Source organism: Tauraco erythrolophus, chromosome 3 (assembly GCF_009769465.1).
Source record: "Tauraco erythrolophus isolate bTauEry1 chromosome 3, bTauEry1.pri, whole genome shotgun sequence".
NCBI lineage: Eukaryota > Metazoa > Chordata > Aves > Musophagiformes > Musophagidae > Tauraco > Tauraco erythrolophus.
The window spans coordinates 25878794-25898475 of record NC_141467.1 but is presented as its reverse complement, the minus strand read 5'-3'; the positions used below and the strand labels follow the sequence as shown (position 1 = coordinate 25898475).

General features: G+C 64.9%; 3 protein-coding genes across 4 annotated transcripts; all 3 read left to right on the top strand.

The window, feature by feature from the left end:
* Nucleotides 1-30: 30 nt before the first annotated feature.
* CFAP45 (cilia and flagella associated protein 45) lies at nt 31-9083 on the top strand. The gene is given in 13 exon segments (XM_086608933.1): nt 31-51; nt 237-396; nt 434-513; nt 3476-3612; nt 5673-5814; nt 6287-6457; nt 6704-6882; nt 7123-7252; nt 7548-7694; nt 7786-7899; nt 8128-8321; nt 8540-8764; nt 8960-9083. Coding segments are annotated over 13 exon segments (1824 nt in total).
* A 2765-nt stretch (nt 9084-11848) lies between these two features.
* On the top strand, nt 11849-14721 carry VSIG8 (V-set and immunoglobulin domain containing 8). Of its 2 annotated transcripts, none has more exons than XM_086609083.1 (7): nt 11849-11897; nt 12336-12511; nt 12924-13125; nt 13208-13372; nt 13634-13756; nt 13900-14035; nt 14550-14721. In XM_086609083.1, exons 1-7 carry the CDS (start codon nt 11849-11851, stop codon nt 14719-14721), a joined length of 1023 nt encoding a protein of 340 aa, XP_086465209.1. The 2 variants fall into 2 exon arrangements, with proteins under 2 accessions (XP_086465209.1, XP_086465208.1); XM_086609082.1 differs by having other exon boundaries at nt 13882-14035.
* Nucleotides 14722-15997: 1276 nt separating this feature from the next.
* Nucleotides 15998-18231, top strand: CFAP126 (cilia and flagella associated protein 126). The gene is made up of 5 exons (XM_086609236.1): nt 15998-16024; nt 16102-16164; nt 16611-16691; nt 16820-16996; nt 17695-18231. The coding sequence occupies exons 1-5, from the start codon at nt 15998-16000 to the stop codon at nt 18229-18231; spliced, it is 885 nt and encodes a 294-aa protein (XP_086465362.1).
* The last annotated feature ends 1451 nt before the right edge of the window (nt 18232-19682 follow it).

Below are 19682 nucleotides of genomic sequence, written 5' to 3'. Positions count from 1 at the left end.
CCTCGCCCGGCGGCGTGGTGGCACCGTGCCATGCGGAGGGGCGGGGCGGTGGTCACGGGGCGGGGCGGTGGCGGGAGGGCGGGGCCGTGCGGGGGGACCCGGCGCGGGCGGGACGGGAGCGCGCGCGTCGGTGGTGCGCGGTGAGCGCGGCCGCGTGCCTGTGCGCGCCCCCCCCCGCGCGCACGCGGGTGGGGCCCCGGCCGCGAGCGCGCACGGATGGCGCGTGCGACCGGTAGGAATGCGCGCGCGCGCGCGCGCGGGGCGTGCCCGCCCCGCCCCGCCCCGCCCCGCCCGCGCGCCAGGGAACGCCCCGCCCGCGCGGCGGTTGCCGAGGTAACGGGGGGGGCGTCGCTACGGTGACGGTTGGCGGCCGCCGAGCGGGGCGGGATGGTGAGCGCGGCCTCTCCCGGTGCACCGGGCCCGGCCCCTGCAGCCCCCAGCCGCGCCCCCAGCCGGTACCGGAGGAGGGCCCCGAGCACCGCGGTGGATGAGACGCTGTTCGGGGAGAGCAGGGTAAGGGAGCCGCGGTACCGGGGCCACCACCGGCTGCCAGACCCCCGGCACCGGGCAGGCCTGGGGAGGGTTGGGATGGCGAGGGGCTCACCGGCCCAGAGCCGGCCCCATCCCGCCCAGGGCACAGTGGTGCTGGGGTTCTGCCCAGCGCTCCCCAGCCCCGGCTCAGGCGCCCTCCAGGCAGGGAGCTCCCGGTGCCGCAGCCCCCGCACCTCTTCTGCTGGCCCTCGTCCCGCCCTGCTCGCACCCGCTGGGGTGAGGGGCGCTGCCGCCCCCTTCGCCAGCCCTCCCTGGGCACCGCCACCCCTGCGCTCTCAATTCCTTGTCCCACTGTGGGAGCCCAACGTTCAGTTTCTTCAAGGAGGATGCAAAATCCATCCCACCTCCCGGAGCAAGCCAAGGCTCTGAGTGCCTCTGTTCTCTGTGACACCACACTTCCACTTTTCACAGAGTAATTAGTTAATTATTGAGACAAAGCAGGCTCAGGAATTGAGACACCCTGGTAGAGGAGCCAGCGTTACAGGGCCTATACGTTAGGCAGCAGTTGTTTTATGTGGGACGTAGAGAGAGTCCTTGGAGCAGGCACTGGAAGCTTCCAGAGCAGCTCGTTGCCAACATATTTAGACTTTCATCAGGGAGCTACGAAATCAGTCCCCTTGGAGACGAGGCAGAATTGCAGCAGGTCTCTGACCTCCTGGCCGGATGCCCTGGCCATTGAGAGAGGAGATAAACAGAGAGCAACAACTCTTTCCTCTCCGGTCTCGCACGGAAAAGACTCGCTTCCTCCGCACTCGTCCCTCGGCTGTCCCCAGCTCCTGCAGGGGAACCCGGGGCAGAGCTGCAGCCACTGTCACAGAGAGGGACGATGGCATTTTCCAGACAAGGGCGATGTTTTGGATGTCCTTCCCCCACCTCCTTTATTGACTCTCTCAGGTGCTGTCCCGTGGCAGGTTGTGTTTATGGCTGCAGCCGTTGGCTCTCCCCACCCTCCGTGTCACCTGACATAGATCGGGGTACAAGGGCCAGGCTGGATGCCAGCGGAGTTTGGCCCATCTCGTGCTCATCATCTCTTTGGCTGATAAAACACGTGATAAAACGCTGGGGGTACCTCTGCCGGGGCCGCGGCGGGCAGCCAGCTGCCATGAGGGGACCACGCTGCGCTCGAGGCGCTCGTCCCTCCCCGGGGGGGGGTGTTTGTGGCTGTAATTTCCTCTCCTGGGTCTTATCTCTTGAAACAAATCTGTCTGAAGATACTTGCCAAAACCTTTTGGCTTTTCAGAGGAGAGGAAGGAAGCGCGTAATGAAGATTACCTCCGTTCCCAAACGGAGGCCGTGCGGACAGTTTGCCTCGTGGGGCAGGAGGCTGGGAGCGCTCCCGGCGAGGAACCTGCTCCGAGGCTGCCGGTCCGTGTGCCTCGGACGCCCTGCGAGCGGAGGAGCCCTGGGCAGGTTTATGATCTGTTATCTCAGAGGCCTTCAAGGCAGTTAGATAAAAATGTCGTAATGCTTATATGGGTGTTAATTGGGTTCCTTGAGCTTAATCCCGGTCTAGTCCAAGGAGTTCTCCTGGCTTTGGGGACAACGTGCGAGCTGGCTGCAGCGAATAACACTGTAATCTGTTTGCACGGGTGTTTCAGAGCCAAACCCTTTAGTTCAACAGCTCGCACCTGAGGCCTGTGGTGACTGGGAAGCTGCTCCAGAACCTACTGTGCTGGGCTGCAGGAGAGCTTGTGGTTCGGGGTAATCAGACCTGTAAAATGGAAATATTGCAAATCTGTAAAATGGAAATATTGCGGGCAGCAAGTTCCCAGGGAGCTGCTCAGCACCCGGCTGGCAGTAGGATTGTTCCAGCAGTCGCTTGGGACTTTAAAGCTGAACGAGTAGATACCAGTACAAGGGAAAACACCCGTCTGCGTGTGTGTCAGAGCAGCTCTCACGGCTCCCTGGCCCGTGTGGGGATTCACTGGGACGCCCACGCCGTGGCTGGGCTCAGGGAAGCGGCCCCGGGCTTGAGAAGCCAAACCTGCCCCGCCGGGCTCGGGTCTCCTGGCCGGGGACCGTCCCGCTCGGCTGCTGGAGGTTGGCTCCGCAGACCAGTGCCCGCTCCGAAACGCTCCTTCCCGTGGGACTGTCAGCGCACCCGGCGGCCGTCACCGTCGGGGGGGACACGACGCCCGCTCCTGCCAAGCGGAGACCCTGCAGCCTGAGCGGAGGGTCCCGTACGGCGGCCCCACGAGTGTTCGGAACATCCCTCGGCAGCTCCCACCCCTCCAGCGGCACCCAGCGCCCGCCCTGCCCCGGGGGTGCGGAGCGGGGCCCCCCCGCCGCCGGGACGCTTCACTAGATGGCAGCCTCGGCTCGAGCACCGGCCCCGGCCCGGGCCCGGGCGCCACCAGGAGGACTGGGAGGGCTGGATTCTACCCAGTGCCGTCTGCCAGACCTCGAGCGGCCCTCGCTCTCCCCTCCCCAGGCCCCTCCGGCGAGTTTGGGACAGTCTGGGTTGTTTTTTCCTGAGTCCATGGGGGCTTTGCAGGACAGAGGCGCTGGTGGCCGTGGGTGAGCCGGGCAGGGGCACCTGCCGTCGGCTCGAGGTGACCAAGGTGATGCTTGAGCATTTGTGAGGTCTTACCCTGGACCGGCAGCAATCAGCTCATGATTTACTTCGGATCCGGGTGAGAGACTGGTGCCCAGATTTTCACAGCAGTGCTGCAGGGGTATTTTTCGTTCTCCCCATGTCCTCATCAGGCCTTCGGAGCTGGGGCTGGTGAGGCAAAAACACTTCCTGTGCCCAGACTTCACTGGTCTTGGTGGTGCAAGAGGGTGTTTGTCAGAAAGTATCCCAAGCTCACGGGAACCTGCAACCTCTTGTGCCCAGAGCACCTCTGTGCCCAGGAGTCAGGGCAGAGAGCTGGGCACAAGACGGTAGCAGGAATGCTGTAGGAAACACGGTCCTTTCTTGCAGAGCCTGCAGCAACCGCACTCTGGCAGCCCCATCGTAACCCTTCGGGATGTGCAGTCTGCCCCGAAAGCGTCACCTGCTGATGGGCACAAGCCCGAGACCATCCATCTCATCACCAAGGACTTTATCCGTGACCTCGTGTAAGTCTGTGCCCAAGTGGCAGCTCCAAGGAGCTTTTGGAGCCCTGCCTGTCTGTCACAGCACTGCTTCGGCGCACAGAGCTTGTCCCGCTGTTTGCCGGGACATCTCGGAGGGGAAGGGATGGGCAGCAGTGCTCCAGTGCACCTGGCTTGGGTGGCAATGGAGCTGGTGAGCGCTGGGCACTGGGTGTTTTTACAGAGGCACTGAATCATCATAAGAACCAGTAAAAAGCAACATAAAACCTTCTCAGCAGCCAGAAAAGCTTCTTCTGGCTGAACAGCCCCCCGGGTGGCACCTGCCTCCCATCACGTCCCAAACGCTGCCTCCCGTGCCCCGGTACTGAGATGCCCCGCGTGAGAAGGGCAGCGCAGCGTCGCCCGCAGCCCCCGCGCACCAGGAGCTGCGTGTTTCTCTACAGGGATGTTTTATAAGTGCGACTGAACTGTAAGAATCCTGGCCCTAATTACTACGCCTCGTTAAAAGCCTGCAGCACACAGACCAGAACAGGGCCATTATCCCGGCCAGCTCCAATTTAGCCTCATTTTGACCTCCCTGAATTTTCCCTGTAGTTGTCGTTTGGTGCGACGTTCATCTTCACTTCCTGTTTTGAACCTCCGTGTAATGCTCTTACACACCGTAAAACGTGACAGTCACCCCGTGGATGGTTTGGGTCTGGGTTTTGTGGAGCGAAATGGTGCAGGGGCACTGGTTCAGGCTTTCGAGGCTGGTACCGGGGTTTATGTGCTCAGGTTCTCATTTGACCCCGCTGACGAAGCCGAGGGCCAATTTCCAGATGTGTTGCATGGCCACAGCTCCAGCTGAAGCTAATGGAAACTGTTTGGGCTGGTTTAATTCCTGAAAATCAGGCCCTAGACATCCCAGGCTGGTCACCCAAACACTGGGACGACTAAAGCAGTGGCCACTGTGTCATTACATTTATTAGTGCCGTTGTGACCATTAGCCATTCTTTAAAGCGTCCTGGAATCCGATGCTGTGATGCAGCTCTCCAACGATCATTATGCAGGTATCTGTTCATATTCACCAGGGTGGATGAAAGGTGACACACAGTAATAATGAGTAAATTCTTAGTCCTGAACATCTTCAAAGTGCTCTCTGCATTTGGTTAATACACGCTCCTCCACCGCACGCGTCACCATGGTATCTGAGTAACACCAGGAGTAATTAACTCCTTACAACTCCCCTGGAAAACAGCCCCGTATTATTATCCACATTTTTACAAGTGGGGAAATGGGGGCAGCAAGAGCTTCGGTGATTTCCTCTAAACCACAGCGTGAGTCACGGGCAGAGTTCGTGGCTCTGCAGTGTCCTGCAGAGCCGAGGTGACGGCTGGAGGGACACCTGCCAGCGCTGGGAGGGGAGAGGGTGCCCAGTGTTTGGGCAGCACCGCGTTTCCTCGTCTTGCGCTGGGTGGATTCCTGGGGCAGCGGAGCCGAAGCTGGGACGTGCTGTACAGATCTGCAGCTGGAGCAGGCTGACTGACGGTAAACGGAGCGAAAAGGTGTTTTCTGCTCCCCCACTCTGCCTGCACGGAGCAGAGGTTTCGATCCAGCATGCAGGAGCAGAGACAGTCAGTTTAGGGGGCAGAGAGGTGTCCTGCTGGCAGAGGGGTGAGGGCAGTGGTCAAAATTTTCCCAAATGGGAGCTGGGAAGGTCAAGTTGGACTGAAATGCTCTCAGTGTTTTTTTATTGGGGCTGACCAGGCCCATGCTGGATGTTCTGGGGTTTTCCCAGGAGGCCCCGGCCACCCCACCAAGCATCCCGTGCCCCGTGCATCGCAGCATGGCGCTGCTTTCACTGCACTTTCTGTTTCTTCCTCTCCCCGGACTGGGAGGGTCGGGTCCCCACAACTCCGGTGCTTCCTGCATTGCTCTTGGGTGACTCCCGGTCCCGGAGCCGCTGCTGCCGCCCCTGGTGTGGGCAGCCCGGACAGGTCCCACGGCTGGGCAGGGAGGGCAGCGGGGCAGGGAACAGGGGGAGCTGCCGGAGACTCCGTGCCACTGACTGCCCTCTCTCTGTGCCCCGCTCCCCGTACAACCAGCGTCCCTGCAGAGAACCCGGCACCGTCCCTCGTCATCGGGCAGGAGGATTTCCGGCGCATTAAAGCAGCAGCTCGAGTCCTGACCAAGGAGGAGCGCGAGGCCAAGCTGGCGGCCCTCAAAGCGGAGCAGGAAGCCATTCTCGTAGGCATTTCCTCTCGTGCCCCTGCTTTCCCTGCCTGCCGACAGGTCTCAGGCTGCGGGTGGAGGTGGATGCACCCAGGCAGAGCCAACCTCGTGGGTCAGAGCCGTGCCAGCCCCAGCTGTCCCCAGAGCTCTGCACAGTTGTGCGTCTCGGGTCTCCACTGATGCCCAGCCCAGGAAGGGCTGTGCGGGATCGCTGGGTTTGGGAAGGAATCCCAGGCTGGCTGCGCCCCACAACCCCACACCAGTGGCTCCCACAGCCCGCAGTGACCCCGGCGGCTGTGATGGAGCCTCTGTGTTGCGTTTCTGCCACCCTGCAATGGGAAGGGAGGGTCTTAACAGGGGTGTGGGAAGGGGCTGCCCAGTCCCTGCGCCAGGGCTGGAGGAGCCTGCCGTGTCCCTTGGCTCCGTGTCTTGCGGGGCTGCCCGGGGAGGGGGGTCCGGCTTTCGGCAGCGCCGCCCGTCCCCCCAGGAGGCAGTGAGCGAGCGCAAGAGCGAGGCCAAGCAAAAGGCCATCCTGCAGCAGCGGACGGCGAAGCTGAGCGAGCTGGAGGAGGAGGCACGGGAGCGGGCCCAGCACCTGCTGCAACGGGCGAGCAGGATGCGCATGGAGCAGGAAGACGAGATCAAGGAGTTCAGCAAGGTGGGGGCAGGGGCTGCCCAGCCTCGCTCGGCACCACGGGGACTTCTGCCAGCATTAACTGCCCGAGCCACCTGCTCAGACAGACCCCCCTGAGCCTCACACGGCCATTCTGGACCTAAACCTGCTCTACTTGGTGCTGCCAGAGTCTTCCTCTCCTTCCCGTTTCCCCCTCCTGGTCTGTGTGTCTGTCCCTGCTCCCACTGCCTACTCTGGCTTGGAGACCAGGGAGACCCACTGTCCCCACAGCTGATCCTCGGAGCCAAGTGCCACATGATCCGCGACACGCAGATCCTCGAGAAGCAGCTCATCGCGAAAGAGCTGGAGGAAGAAGAGAAGCGCCTGGACAAGATGATGGAGGTGGAGCGGAAAAAGGCCGACGAGATGCAGGAGGAACTGGAGCGCAGGAGGAAGCAGGAGCTGATCAGGTTTGCAAAAGGGCCCCTCTTTCCCCCAGAGACACCTGTCCTCTTCCCAGGCCTTGTGCTGGAGCCGTGGTCACCTCCAGCTTCATGCCACAGCACACCTCCGCTGCGTGACCTCCGCGTCACAGCGACTGGACTGGGCAGCACGGGGCGGCAGACACACCGCCTGGTGCCCGTGCCAGCATTCCTGCGTCTGCGAGCAGGACGGAGCGGGAGAGAACCCTTCGGCTCTCCTCTTTGCAGAGGGAGGCAGGAGCTGGTGAAGCAGATGGAGCAGAACGCGGCGGAGCGGGCTCTGAGAGCCGAGCAGCGGGACCAGGAGGCGCAGGAGCTGCTGGAGCGCCTGGAGCGGCTGAAGATGGAGGACCTGAAGGTGCAACCAGTGACCCACGGGGGAGCGGGGCGGGCTGGAGTTAGATCTGCACCGTGCTGGAAGGGTCACCCGGTGCTGGGTGAGCCAGACTTAGCGTGTGGGGACAGCAGCGGGCAGAATTAACGTTCTGGCCTCTTGGGTAAGTTGAGGCATCTCAGAAAGTGACCCGGGGTGCTGAGCCCTCCCCGGCCCTGGGGTGCTGCCAGGCCCTCGGGAGGGCACGCAGGGAAGAGTGGAGAGCGCTCTGTGCTGCCGCGTTCCCCTCTCACCCTTGGACCTTTTGCACCGTTTTCAGGAATTGGAGCGGAGACGGGAGCAACAGCAGAAAATCCAGTCTGAGATTAAACGCACCAACGATGAGAACCAGCGGCGCCGGGAGCAGCAGCGGGAGCAGGAGAGGATGGCGGAGGAGCGGGTGCTCGAGTACCAGAGGCAGAAAATGGTATCAGGGCTGCGCGTGTGCGGCACCGGCAGAGGTTCGGAAGGCAGCGGAGGCGCCGCAGGGAGCTGCCACGAGGTTCTGTCCCGCGCAGGAGCGTGAGGCCGAGCTCAAAGCCGAGCAGGAGAGAGTCCGTCGGGAGAAGGAGAAGGAGATGGCACGCTTGAGGGCCATGCAAAAGAGGGCCCAGGACCAGCAGGCAGAGCAGGTGAGCTGACACGCGGTGTGCTGCGGTGCCATCGCCACCCCGCACAGCGGGAGCTCCCCGGGGTTGGGGGGGGTCTACTGGGGCACTGCAGGGCTGGACCAGCACCTGGAGCCGGGTGATGTCCTGGAGCCACGCTGACCGTGGCGCTGGAACTTGACCATGGTCAAGTGCTTCCATACCCCCTCCCCAAGGGAAGCCCCCCAGCATCACCCCATCCCCCTGCGGCAGGACGCGCTGAGGGCCAAGCGCAGCCAGGAGGCTGCGGAGCGCGAGTGGCGGCGCAAGGAGAAGGAGGCGGCGCAGCGGAGGGCCAGGACGGAGCAGATGCTGAAGCGGAGCCGCCTGGAGCAGATTGCCCAGCGGGAGCGCAGCGTGGCCGCGCAGGTGCAGCAGGACCGCCACGAGTTCGAGAGGATGCTCAGGTGAGGGGCACGGCGACGGGCGCTCGCTGGCGAGACGGCCGGGCTCTGTCCTGCGGAACCGGGCTGGGGGGTGCGTGAGACAGAGGCTGCCGTGGGGGTTCCCAGCGACTGGCCAGCACAACCAGTGGCACCAGTGCTGGCCGAAGCCCCACGGGCAGGTTACCGGCACGTGCAGGGGCTGGAGCGGGGCCTTTCGTCTGCCCCGAGCTCTCTCGCAGGGCCCAGCGGGAGCAGATGGAGAAGGAGAAGGCGGAGGAAGCGAGGAGGGCAGGTCTGCAGCGCGCCCATGCTAAGGACGTCCAGCGCCAGATGCGGGAGCGTCAGCAGCAGCTGGCGCAGGAGCGGGCAGCTGCCTTCGAGGAGTGCCAGCGGCTGGAGGAGGAGGCCCGTCGGCGCAGCCAGCGCATCGCCCAGCTCAAGCAGCAGAAGATGCAGGAGCTCAGGTGATGGGCTGCCAGCAGCTGCTTGCTTCCCTGGTTCTCTGCGTGTCCCTGAGTCCTTCCTGGCTTCCCTCCATCTCCTGACCCCCCGGGTCAGCTCGCCTGCATCCTCATCAAACAGGACCCACCCCAGGGCCACGGTCCCAGAGCTCGACTCCACTGTGACACCAGGAGCCTGATGTTTTCTTTCCTCTGCAGAGCATCCGGCATCCCTGAGAAGTACTGTGCCCAGGTGGCGCGGAGGGCCCTGAGCTGAGCAGCTGCAGCCCCTGGACACGCTCAGCCCTGTGAAGGACAGAGCTCCAATTCCCCAGCATCTTAGGGGATTTTATTTTCTTAGACTGAGTTTTCCACAAACAGAGATGTTTACAGAGCAGACGGTGTCTTTCATCCTTCTCTCGCTTTGCGTTTGTGGGCTGGAAGCTGCCCTTGCGCTGGAGTAGCCCAACAGCTCATTGCCCGACCTGCCCCACTCCCGCGACACCTACCACCCCCTGCCCATCTCCCCACATCTGTTGGGACAGAGATGTCAGAGGTGACCCGTGTCCTTGGAGGGACCAGGAGCGTCCCTGTCAGTGTCAGCACCGAAGCAGCTCAGAACAGGGTGGGTGTTCCCAGCCCATGTCGGGTGGCTCAGGCTGGGTCCCCATGAGCCAGACGGTCTCTTCTCCGCGCACACAGCCCTGGCTGCCCACCGCTGCATCAGCCCTGGCAGTGCCACCTTCTCACCGAGGTGTCACCGTCAGGCCCTGCAGCCGTGGCCTTCTTCAGGGGCAAAGCAGAGAGACCAGAGCATGATGCAAAGATTTAAAATCCATTCGGATAGGGACTGGCAGCTTCAAAGGGCCGGGATCCCATAGGAGTGGCTCTGATTAATTGTCAGAGCAGCTGAAAAATAAGGAGAGCTGGCAAAGGCAAGAGGGCCCAGGGCAGGGGATGGCTCGGAGGACTGAGCCTTCTCCAAACTGGGTAAATAGGGAGGACAAAATGCTGAAGCCTCGTGTTATCTCTTCCCTGTCTCTCCTCCAGCTCCTGCGCATCCCCATGTCGTGACGGAGCCAGGCACTGGGGGCTGTGCCATCCCCTTTGAGGCAAGGGCTGAAAGGTATGGCTGGTGCTGCAGGTCACCTGCCACCCAACCTCGAGCAAGCCTCCCACGGCCACCGAGCTCTCCGGACCCCCGTGGCACCCACGGACAGCTCAGAAAGCCGCTGCAGTGCCCTGCGCCAGGCTTGGCCACCCACACCTCCATCCCCGGTCCCCGCGGCCGCACGCCGGCTGTGTCACTCTCGGCCACCGCATCGGCCGGGCAGTCCCAGCCGTGTTCCAGGCCAGGCTGGGCTAGAGGGCTTCAAAGCCACCGCGGTGGCCACAGCGAGGGGGCTGTGACCACCGGCTGGCGGCCAGCCAGGGTGGAGCGGTCTCCCCACCCTTCCTGCATGAGTGGGGCTCCCCGTGCCGAGGAATGCGGGAGTCACTGGCCGGGGAGCCAGCGCCACACCGGCAAGGAGCCCCGAGCCACGGTGAGCCACGGCCCCGTCATGGTGGGAACGGCCCCTGCCACGCGGGAACGGCCCCAGCAGGCGGCACCTCTTGCGGCGTCGGTGCTGCCCCGGGGCCGCGCCACGCACAGGGGCCCCGAAATCACAGACGCAGCGACGCACGTGCCGGGTTTGGCCCCAATTCCCAGCATGGAGCCAGCAAGGGTTAACTGGCAGCGGTGAGCTCAGCTTGGGGCCAGTAAATGGAGCAGCTCTTGGCCCCGGGGAGTGTTTGGGACCGGCTGGGTGGTGCTGCCCAGCCGGCTGGGGCAGTCGTGGTCTGGAAAGTACCAGCACGGTCGAGCTGTGCCGCAGGGCACTGCACGGGTGAGCCAGACGTGGCCTAATCCTGGCGCACAGCACCAGAGCAGCCCAGTGCGGGGCTCAGCCAGCTCAACCCCTCTGAGGGACATGGGCACAGAGAGTGACCACGGCTGGGGCTTCCCGTGGGGCTCAGCGTTCTCAGTGTGACCCCCAACACCTGCTGCAGAGCATCCCTGTCCCCAGCTCCTCCATCCCTCTGCTGAGCATCCCTGTCCCCAGCTCCTCCATCCCACTGCTGAGCATCCCTGTCCCCAACTCCTCCATCCCTCTGCTGAGCATCCCTGTCCCCAGCTCCTCCATCCCTCTGCTGAGCATCCCTGTCCCCAACTCCTCCATCCCTCTGCTGAGCATCCCTGTCCCCAGCTCCTGCCCTCAGATCCCAGCAGGTTTTGGCCCCTCTCTTCCTCCTCTCTGGCTGTCCCAGGCTGTATGACCCCTCTGCTGTGCTGAGCACTGCCCAGGGTGTGCTGCCCCTGCTGCTGCCATGCCAGCATGTCCCCGCACAGCGAGCCGTGGCCTGGAGCACCAGCCAGGCCTCCGCACCGTGTTTTAGCAGTGCCACCAGCACGGGGTTGGTGGGTGCCACGGTCCCCACATGGCCATGGCATCCCCATGCCCGCTCGCTGAGGGGGCAGGACCGGAGGAGGGATCTGCAGGAGCTTAACTCCATGGTCAAACCACACCTTTAAGCTCTTCCAATTTCCCGGAGTCCTGCCCCAAGACCAAAATCTTTTCAGGACCTGCATGGGGCCAAGCTGGCACTTTCGCGCAGCTGCAGTGCTCGGCCATGCTTGGGCTGCTCCTGCAGGGTCCCGGGCAGCCTTTTCCCACCGACCACACTCATCCTGCGGGCACCCACACCAGGGTACCAACTGCTGGGCACCATGGGGTCCACAGCTCCCCAATCCCTGCTCTGCTGCTCTGGGTGCCCCAGGGCATGATGGTGCCCCCTGCCCACGCTGCCTGCAGTGGCCCCTGGCCCGGGTCTGGCTGGATGGGAGCCCATAGCATGGCGATGCTTAATTACCAGGTAGGGAGCAGAGCAGGGCGGCATCGCTCACGCACAGCTTGGAGCCACTCAGTCATCCCAAAGGCATCCGCCCCACAGGGAGGAGCGCCCCAGCCCAGCATGTAAAAGCAGCCCCGCACCACCGGCTGCCTTGTCGCCTCGGAGCCTCCTCTGCTCCCGCTCCTCCTCACCGCCCGGCACGGCTGCAGCGTCATGGCAGGGCACGGCGCCAGCCTGCTCCTGCTCCTGGGTCTCATGCCAGGTAGGCGCTGATGGATCCCCGCACTTGAACCTGCTCCTACAGTGATGCCACCGAGGATGGAGGGGTCCCTGCCCAGCTGCGGGGCACCCCAGGGTGCCAGATGCACCCCACGGCTAGCAGGGAGCCTGCAGCTGGGGCTGGTCCTGCCCCGACACCCACCTGGGCTGGCCAGAGCCAGGTGGGTGGCATCGAGCTTGCCATGTCCATTTGTCCCTGAGGCAGCTTCATGGGACCCAGCGGGTGCCAGCCCTGACGGGTGCTCAAACCCACCAGGATACTCAGCCCTAGCGGGTGCCTGAACTGGCAGATGGCTCCCTGCCCCGTCCCTGCTCCCCGCGGGCCGGGTGCTGTGGGACGCGGGGTCGGGGTGCACTGAGGCACAGGTTTGGGTGCTCCCGTGCTCCCCGGCCGGTGTGACGGGCACCGTTCTCTCCCCAGCTCTCCTCCTGGCAGTCAGGATCAATGGCAAGGGCCGGGAGGTGCTGTACCTGGCCAAGGGGGACTCGGTGAAGCTGGGCTGCCCCTACGTCCTCGAGCCTGAAGACAATGGTCCCCAGGGCGTGGGCATCGAGTGGATCCAGATCACGCCCGAGCGGACCGGCCCAGAGAACGTGGTGAGTGTCACTCGTCCCAGCAGTTGCTGCCCACCATGCAGGCAGGGCAGGCAGGGCTGGGATGGAGCGGATGGAGCCCAGCGGAGCGGGCAGGGGCAGGCAGCACAGGCAAGGTCCGGTGGGGCAGGCAAGGAGCAGGCAGGGCTTGGGAAGGACCAGACAAAGCCCAGTAGAGCAGGCAGGACAGGCAAGGTCTGGCAGGACAGGAGAAGGTCCAGGTAGGGCAGGCAGAGCCAGGCGGGATCTGGGAGGGCTGGGAAGGACCAGGGAGGGCAGGGAAGGAGCAGGCAGGGCAGGCAGCAGCAGGCAGAGCCAGGCAGGCACTGGGCAGTGCACTTCCCTCCCCAGCCAGCTGCCCCAGGTCCCTCTGCCCAGACCAGCCCTGCCCAGCCTCCCCTCTTCCTTCCCGCAGTTCCTGTCCTACCAGGACCACCATGTCAACTACGGCAGCGGCTCGGGGCTGCAGGACCGGGTGGCCTTCGTGCAGAACGACCCCAGCCAGTACGACGCCTCCATCCGCCTGGCCGACCTGCAAGTCTCCGACACCGGCACCTACCAGTGCCGGGTGAAGAAAAACACTGTGGCCGTGCACGAGGTCATCGTCACTGTGCAAGGTGAGCCCCACCCCGTGTCCCCCCCAGGCACCCCAGGTGGCCCTCGGTGGCCCTGCCGGTGACCGTGTCCCTCTCCCTGCAGAGAAGCCGGTGACCCCACAGTGCTGGACCGAGGGGGAGCTGATAGAGGGGAGCAGCATCCTACTGCGGTGCTACAGCCGAGGGGGCACCTCCCCGCTCGCCTACCAGTGGGCCAAGCTGGCTGACAGCTACGGCGGGGGCCACCTGCCCTCCGGCACCATCCAAGGTGGGTGCTGGCAGGGCTGCGCCCACCCAGGGGGCACTGCTGGTTGCGGGGGATGCTCATGGGTGGGGTCTCCCTGTTTGTGAGTGCCCATGTCACCACCCAGGGACGGGGGTGTCCGTGTGCACCTGTGTTCATGGGTGCCCATGTCTGTATGTGCCCTTGTCCATGTGCTCCCACATCCCTGTGTGCCCATGTCCGAGGGTGCACGTGCTGGCAGGAGCGCAGCAATGGGGCTGATGGGGCCGTCTCTCCCCGCTGCAGGACGTGCTCCTGGCGACCTGTTAATCCGTAGCCTGTCGGAGGTGCACACCGGCGTCTACCAGTGCCGTGTCACCAACCGCGTGGGCTACTCCGTGTGCCAGATCAACCTCAGCCTTGCACCACGTAAGTGCCGCCGTGGCGGGGGGACAGCAGAGGTGAGGTGCTGCCAGGGGCTGGATCTGCGTGCCAGAGTGCCACTGGGGGCATGGTGACCAGTGGGCAGCCGGTGGGGATGCCGGCAGTGACAGGCTGTGCTCCCGTGGCAGGAGGAAGGCAGGCGGGCATCATCGTGGGCTCCATCCTGGGCTCCCTCCTGCTCCTCAGCCTTCTCGGGCTCCTCATCTGGGCACTGATCTGCCGCTACCGCCAGAAGGAGTGCCAGCGGACGTGCAGTGACTGCAGGTGAGAGGCATGGGGGCATGGGACAGGCACCAAGCCAGCGAGCACTGACAGATGCTACTGGGCACTGACAGGCATCACTGGGCATTAGGAGGGACTGATGAGCACTGCTGGGTGCCACTGGGCACTGACAGCCCCCGCTGATCACCTATGGGTACCACCAGACAATGATGGGGACTGATGGGCACTGATGGGCACCAGTGGTGCTGATAGGCATCACTGGGAGGGAACTGTCAGGTACCAGTGGACCCCAGTGAGCACTGGTGGGTGCCATCAGGCACCGATTGGTGTCAGTGGGCACCGATGGGCACCAACAGGTGCCGATGAGTGCCACCAGACACTTGTTGGCAGTGATAGAAACCAATGGGGTGCCAACAGGTGCCACTGGGCACTGCAAGGCACTGCTGAGCATTTGTGGGCACCAAGGGGTGCCAGCAGTCACCGATAGGTGCTGGCAGGTGACGATGGGCACTGCCAAGCACTGATGGGTGCCGCTGGGGCTCCCCTTTGCCCACAGAAGCAGCACAGGTGGAACCATGACACGCACCTGCAACGTCTGCGCCCACCACAGCTACTCACCCCATGGCATCAGCTACATGCAGTGCCAGCACAGCGACAGCGATGAGCGGGCAGCCGCCCTCATGTGCAACGAGGGCATCCGGCACCAGGTCGCCTGCCCGGCGCTGTAATGCCCCACCGGCCCCGCGCCTGCCCCTGATCCGGCTCCACGGGGGGAGCGACTGCGAGCCCAGAGCCGGCGGCACCGCCGGGATCCGATGCCAAGCGGCGCAGGGCTGCGCTGCCAGGGCTCGCCGTGCAAATTGAAGTCAGGAACCCAGCTCCTTCCTCCCCCCGGAAACAGCCGCGGCTTCCAGCAAACCTCGTTCGGGTTCACCAGTCTGTTTTGTCCGTTTTCTTTTTTTTGGCCCCATTTTTGTATGTCCCCCCCGTCACAGCCCGGCTCTCGGGGCAGCTCCCGGCCCCGCTCCTGGGGGCACCCCTTGCCCGCGCAGCAATATTTATTTCTCTCCAGCCCGTCCCCTCGGCGTCGAGCGGGGACGTGGCAGCCCCGAATCGCCCAAACCGGCTGCCCGGCAGTCTCCCGCCTCGGGCCCGGCGCCGCTGGCGCCGCCACATTGGCTTTAGCAATTGGGTGTTATTCGAGCCGAGACGCTATTGGCACCAGGATTTGCAGTTCGGAACACGAAAAAAAAATGAAAATAAATAAACCAAAGTGAATTCAGCGCTGTCCTGTCGTGTCTCGCCTCTCCCTGGCCGGGCAGCCCAGGGAGGAGGTGGCTGCCAGCCCCAGCGCCACGCTCGGGAAAGTCCCGGGGATTCGGCAGCGCCGGTTCACCGGCTCATCCTGGGGTGGGTCCCGTAGCGCCATGGCAGTGGCAGGGCACCCGGCACGCTGCTGGCAGCGCCCGCCCCAGCGTCCCCATGCAGACGCTGCTGACACAACCGCGCAGCACCCATGGGTGCTTTCTGGGGCTGCTGCCAGGGCATCCTGCCACGCGGCTGCGGGCGCCCTGTGCCAGTCGGGACACCAGGCGAGCCAGGACGTGTCGGGAGCCGTTGCCTGGGGGCTCCTGCGAGGTCTGGCAGGGGATTGGGGAGGCGGGAAGCGCCACCGCACCCCCCGGGTGAGGGCAGCCCCAAAGGGCAGAGGTGCCCGGAGCCGGGACGCCCCAACCCGACTGGCACCCTAAGGCCGACCCTGGCCGTGACCCTGACCCTGGCCGTGACCCTGACCGTGACCCCGCCCCGCCCCCGCCGTCACCCCAGCCCCAGCCCCGGCTCCCCCCGCCCACCGGGCACCGGCACCGGCACCGGGACCCGCCGCAGCGGCGCGGAACAGCTGCCAGTGACGTCACTGGCCCCGCCCCGCCCCCGCGGCCGCCAGGGGGAGCGCGAGGCGCGCGCTCGCGCGAGGCGGTTGCCAGGAGACGGCGCGCGCGGCGCATGGCGGCCCGTTACGGCGCGGGGCAGGTCGGGCCGGGCCGGTACCGGGGCCGGGGCCGGGGCCGGGGCCGGTTCTGGTTCTGACCCCCCCGCTCTTCCCGCAGTACGAGGACGCCTTCAGCCCTCGCCGCCTGCAGAACTGGAGCGTGGCGCGGCCCGGCCGGCAGGTACCCCCGGCCCGGCCCTCCCCGGCCCCCCCAGCCCCGGCCTTTACCCCCGGGATGCCCCGGCACCTCCCTCAGCCCCAGCCTGGGCACCCAGGACCCCCTCAGCCTTGGCCCGTGCCTCTCCGGCACCCTCGAGACCCCAACAGCCCCGGCCTGGACCCTCGGGACCTTCCTCAGCCCCAGCGTGAACCCCCCCGGGACCCCCCAGCCCCAACCTGAACTCCTGGCATCTCCCTCAGCCCTCGCCCGATGCCTGTGGGATGCCCCTGAGACCCCCCCAGCCTGGACCACCAGAACCCCCTGGGACTCCCCTCAGCCCTGACCCAGACCCCAGGCACCCCCGGAACCCACCTCATCTCTGGCCCGGGACCCCCAGGACCCCCCTCATCCGCAGCCCAGACCCCCCCCAGGACCCCCAGCCATACATCCACCCCCTGCTCCCCCAGCGCCCCGTGCTGCAGGAGGGCTCCACACGAATCATCGCCGATGACCGAGGACACCTGCTCCCCACCGTGCCTCGCTCCCAGGTGAGTCAGACCCACGGGCACCCATGGTGGGGGCCGGTGGCCGCCCTTGCCCTGCAGCTGAGTGTCGGGGCTCCCCGGGGCCCCAAGACCCTCGCCAGGCCCTGCTCTGCTCCTCCTCTTCCTCCCAGGCCTCCCCGTGGGGCAGGTTTGTGGGGACCTGGGAGATGCCGCCGAGGATCCCCCCAGCCAGGCTGGACCTGACCTCCCGCTCGGCCACGGCCGCTGCGCGGCTCATGGGTTGGATCCGCGAACCCACCACGCTGACCCGCGCCTGCAACGGCCTCCGGACAGAGGTCACCGGGAAGGTAGGTGTCCCGCTCCAGGGGTCCGGGGACGGCACCCCAGCCCATGAGCAGATTTCAGAGGCGTTTTGTACCACCCTTGGCCCATGCCAGGCTGGAGAAGGGCAAGAGAGAGGAGAAGGCAGCAGAGACAAGGCTGTACAGGAAAAGCTGCTGCTCCCTGTGCCGCTTCCCTCTCTTCCACAGGATGTTCCAGACTCATTCCTCCCACATCCCCATCCCACAGGGTGCGCTCAGCCTGGCAGTGCCCAGTGCTTGGGCCACCATCTCCCTCTGCTCTGGGGTTGGGGGGGTCCCTTGGCTTCACCCCAGGTCCAGGCTCGTCTCGCCGCTGCTGGCCGGGTGCCCGGGCTGCCGCTGTGCCGGCAGGAGGAGCTCGCAAACCGCCGCTCTCCTGCCAGAGGAAAGCACCCGAGAATAGGGGCTGCCCTGATGCGGAGGAGTTCCGGAGCCCCCAGCATCCCTTTTCCACTCCCTGCTTTTCCCTGAGGGCTGCAGGGTGCCTCGTCCCCGGGCAGAGCAGCCCCTGCCCCGAGTGCTGCGATGAGCCCAGCCCTGCAGTGAACCCCTCCATGGCAGGGGAAGCTGGCCCGGGCCCCCCTGCCCCAGCGTTTCTGTCCATTCCGTTCGCCCCCACCTTCTCCCACCGCCTCCCGTCTCCATCCCTGCCCCGTGAGCACAGCGACATCTCTCTCACTCAGCCCCAAGAGCCTGGGTCAGACGCGCAGGCGGCCAAGGAGCCTTCCCAAAGGAGCAGTCGGGCATCCAGCGAGGGGATCCAGCCCACCGAGGCCTCTCCTGGGGCACCGCTGGAGGAGCTGCCTGGCCCCGGAGCTGTGGCACCACGCTCCTGCGAGCCCGGCTGCACGGAGGTCCGGCTGAAGGCGGACGTGTCCCTGGAGCCCGCGGCTGCACGCCAGCCTTCCTCCCAGCAGGCTGAGCACGAGGGACAAACCCCGCGCTCCCACCAGCCTGCTGTCACAGACCTCCGGCGCGGGGACACCGGCTCGCCCAAAATCCCAGCCTCAACCCGCCCCCCGCCAAGCAAGGCCAGCTCCCAGCAAGCCACCCCGCTGCAGGGCTCCGCGCCCAGCCGGAGGGGCTCCGCGGGGGCCGAGCCCCAGGGGGGCACATCCCGCGGGCTCGAGGCATCGCCTCGTGCCGGATGGGGAGAGGCCGGTGCCAGAGGAAGCGCCACAGGCACAAGAGCCGGGCAGCCATCTCGTGCTGGGCTCTGAGCTGCCGACGCTCCCGGCCTCCGCAGCTGCTCCCGGCCTCTCCCGCAAACCCTCCGCCCCGTGGGACACACACACGAACAGAAACACCGTCCTGCCCCGGAGGGTGAGGAAGGGGAACGAGGGCGGCTGATACTGGGACAGCACCACATGGCCTGCACTTGTGTTTTCATGGCAACTGGAAAAATACAAGTTTTTTGAAAAAAGAAATCCCCGTGTTTGGTTTCAGTAGCTCAGGGCAGAGCCCCAGGCAGCTCCGGGCTGCGTCAGTCTGCGTGGTGCTTTGGTGCCACACATGGTGCCCACTTCGGGTTACACCTGAGCTCGTCCCGTTTAACAGCGTCTCGTGCTGGAAATGGGAGAGCAGCCGCCGGCGCGGAGCGGCTCGCGGCTCACCCGGCCTCTCCTCGTGCCCAGCAGCAGGCTGGTTTCACCCACTCCTCGACCAGTCTCTTGTGCAGGGGCAGAGGCAGGTCTGGCTGAGCCTCCCGCCTGCCCCAGCGACCGGGCAGCGCTGCCAACCCCTCCGACTGCTCGTGGAAAGGAAATAAAGTCTGCGAGGCACAGCTGGGGCGCAGCGCAGTCGGACTCCAGCAGCAGCTGGCACACACCACAGAATAGCTCGTTAGCGAGAAGTGGGTTCCAAATAAAAGCCATTTCAGCAGCTGCAGGAAGTAATTGGTTTAATACTAAAATACGCTCATTTTCACCCAGGAGAAGCTCCTTCCTGCTGGGCCATGCGGCTACATCGAATGGGATCCAGCAGTAAGTCTTCTCCCTCTGCCACGCTGGCAGCAAACAGTTTTTCCTCCTCTGTAATTTCCCATCTCGGAGGCTCCGCGGCCCCTCAGGGCTGCGATGCCTTCTGCTAATTAACGGAGTGGCAGATTCGTCAGGTCCAGCAGAGCTGCTGCACAAGGGGCAGGGCCGGGGCTCGGCAGTAAGGGCAATCGCGTGGCAACAAGGCGGGCCGGCGCCAGGGGCCTTGGAGCGCCCTGCTGGACTGGCCTCCTCCTGCCGCTTCAGGTCTCCATCAAAGGCAGACGAGGGAGCAGATGTTCCCTGTAAAGCCAACGTTTCACCAGCTAATGATGTGAACTGGAAGGAGGATCCTTCCTGAAACAGAGCCAAGACCCTCGCTAGGACAGAGCTTCTGATGGAGAACGTCCTCTTTGCAAAGCTGTTCTGGTGGCAGATGTTAAAAATTGGCCAATTTGAGCAAAAAAGCTCCCGGACCTTGCACAGGCACAAACAACCGTGGTCCAGGTAGGAAATGCCCTTCTGCTGGGCTGGCAGCATTTCACAGCCAAGCCGACCCCGCGCCCCCCAGCTCCAAAGGTCAGGCACGACACCTGCCTCCAAGCGCTGCCAACGGTTTGTTTTGCCATCGCTCCGCTCCTCTGGGAAGTGGCGACTCCCTGGATCTCAGAGCACAACACCCGTCCCTGGCCGCC

What these genes read in the sequence shown, in the direction of transcription:
- VSIG8 (XM_086609082.1), top strand. Translation starts at nt 11,849, where the DNA reads ATGGCAGGGCACGGCGCCAGCCTGCTCCTGCTCCTGGGTCTCATGCCA. An exon ending in GGACCGGCCCAGAGAACGTG is followed by an intron (nt 12,512 to 12,923) that starts GTGAGTGTCACT and finishes TCCTTCCCGCAG; the next exon opens with TTCCTGTCCTACCAGGACCA. An exon ending in CAACCTCAGCCTTGCACCAC is followed by an intron (nt 13,757 to 13,881) that starts GTAAGTGCCGCC and finishes CGGCAGTGACAG; the next exon opens with GCTGTGCTCCCGTGGCAGGA.
- CFAP126 (XM_086609236.1), top strand. Translation starts at nt 15,998, where the DNA reads ATGGCGGCCCGTTACGGCGCGGGGCAG. An exon ending in TGGCGCGGCCCGGCCGGCAG is followed by an intron (nt 16,165 to 16,610) that starts GTACCCCCGGCC and finishes CTGCTCCCCCAG; the next exon opens with CGCCCCGTGCTGCAGGAGGG. An exon ending in CCACCGTGCCTCGCTCCCAG is followed by an intron (nt 16,692 to 16,819) that starts GTGAGTCAGACC and finishes TCTTCCTCCCAG; the next exon opens with GCCTCCCCGTGGGGCAGGTT.